The sequence below is a fragment of the Macrotis lagotis genome, chromosome 4, assembly GCF_037893015.1.
Source record: "Macrotis lagotis isolate mMagLag1 chromosome 4, bilby.v1.9.chrom.fasta, whole genome shotgun sequence".
In the NCBI taxonomy this organism is placed as follows: domain Eukaryota; kingdom Metazoa; phylum Chordata; class Mammalia; order Peramelemorphia; family Peramelidae; genus Macrotis; species Macrotis lagotis.
The window spans coordinates 29,991,493-29,993,287 of record NC_133661.1 but is presented as its reverse complement, the minus strand read 5'-3'; the positions used below and the strand labels follow the sequence as shown (position 1 = coordinate 29,993,287).

Sequence of the window (1,795 nt, the reverse complement as noted above, 5' to 3'; positions counted from 1 at the left end):
CCGTCTGTGTCTCTGTCTCTCCTGTCTGTCTGTCTCTCTGTCTCTCTCCTGTCTCTGCTTCTCTCTGTAGGGAAGAATACAAGTACTGAAAGGGCCCTTTTCCTCGGGGAGCCCCGAGGACCTCTCATCAACCAGACTAACTTCTCTCATGCCCGAGAGGACCAGGGAGGAGGAAACCCCCCGTGTGGTTCAGAACCCGGCTTGGGGAGGATGGCGCTCTCTTCAGTACCTCGATTTCCCTTAAATTTACGCAAGTGAAGACGCACCAAGGAGCGCTGGGCGGGCCAGAGCCTTGGGAGAGCCGCTCCCTCCGCTGCCCATGAACTCCTCGCGTGGGGGGCCCGTTCAGCCCAGGTAAAGCCCCCACTTGGCCCCAGGAAGCCCCCCTTGCCCGTCCCCTCCGCCCGCGTCTCTGCTGCCCCGCACTGAGGCCGGACCGCCCGGGGGATGAAGTCCAGCAAGGCGGGCTCTCTGGAGGCCGCTTTGGAAGCCGAGCCCCCGTGCCGAGGGGGTGTCGGGTGCGTGGGCAAGTGTGCGGGCAGCTCGGAGAGGATGGAGAGCGCGGCGCGGCGGAGGCTGGCGGCCAATGCCCGGGAGAGGCGGCGGATGCAGGGGCTCAACACCGCCTTCGACCGCCTGAGGAAAGTGGTCCCGCAGTGGGGCCAAGACAAAAAGCTCTCCAAGTACGAGACCCTGCAGATGGCCCTGAGCTACATCATGGCTCTGACCCGGATCCTGGCCGAGGCCGAGAGGTACGGCTCCGAGAGGGACTGGCTGGGCGGCCCCTGCCCGCACTTCAGCACGGACAGCTACCACGCGCTGCCCGGCCGCGGGGAGCCCTACGGCCCCAGGCTCTTCGCCTGTCCGCCCGAGCCCTTTCAGATGGCCAACTGAGGCCGGGCCGGCGGGCCGCAGCGCCGGGCTCTCCGGCTCCTTTCCCTGAGGCTGGCTTGGGATTTGGAAGCGGGTTAGACCATCTGGCCCATTTCTATCAAAACCAAGCGGATCCATGCGGAGGATTTTGTAACCTTGCTTTTCTCCCCCCACTGTAGAAAGCGATAGAGCGTAGAATCCACCTTTGGAGGCACTTTCATTGCTTGCTGTGAAAATTGGAAATGAACTGACCCAAAGTTTGAGGACTTTCCCCCTCCCCCCTCCTCCCCTGACTTTGAGGAACAAAAGCAATCCCGAGAGGGGACGACCCTTCCTTCGGCTTTAGCCCTCAGAGAAGGAACTTTGTAAGTTGGCCCTGTCTCCGATCGAGTTATGGGTACCCCTTGCTTCCCCGACATGCCTGTGTCTTGTCTGTGCCCCAGATGGAGCCATTCTACCTTGGGCAAATACTGTTCATTGTCCAAATAAATGCCTTTATGCTAGTGCGAAATCTGTTTGTGTGTGTGTGTGTGTGTGTGTGCATGAGGAAAACCTTTATTCCACAGAGTATTACGGGCATAAGTGTATTTTTGGAACCAGTTTCCATAGAACATTCAAAACACAGATTTTTGTAAACTGTGAAGAAAATATTGGCTTTCCTGTGTTTCTTTTTTATATAAGTATAGCCCTGATTTCTTCCATGGCAATGGCCTCTGGTGTTCCCATTCACTGACTTGGGGAGAAGGTTCACAGAATATAAGAGCACAAAGGTATTTCAGAACATCAGTCCTGCCTATCTCTGACCGGGAATTGCCCCTAGAATATCCCTGATAATTGGTAGCCCTGCCTGAGACTTGCAGTGATGGGAAGCTTCTGAGGCAGCTCATTCCACTTGGGGAACTCTGTAGTCATTGGGCGGATA

At 57.1% G+C, this 1,795-nt stretch overlaps 1 protein-coding gene across 1 annotated transcript; it reads left to right on the top strand.

Annotated features, from left to right (window-relative positions):
• The first annotated feature begins 447 nt into the window (after window positions 1-447).
• ATOH7 (atonal bHLH transcription factor 7) lies at window positions 448-894 on the top strand. Its single transcript, XM_074236163.1, has one exon. The coding sequence runs from the start codon at window positions 448-450 to the stop codon at window positions 892-894; it is 447 nt and encodes a 148-aa protein (XP_074092264.1).
• The last annotated feature ends 901 nt before the right edge of the window (window positions 895-1,795 follow it).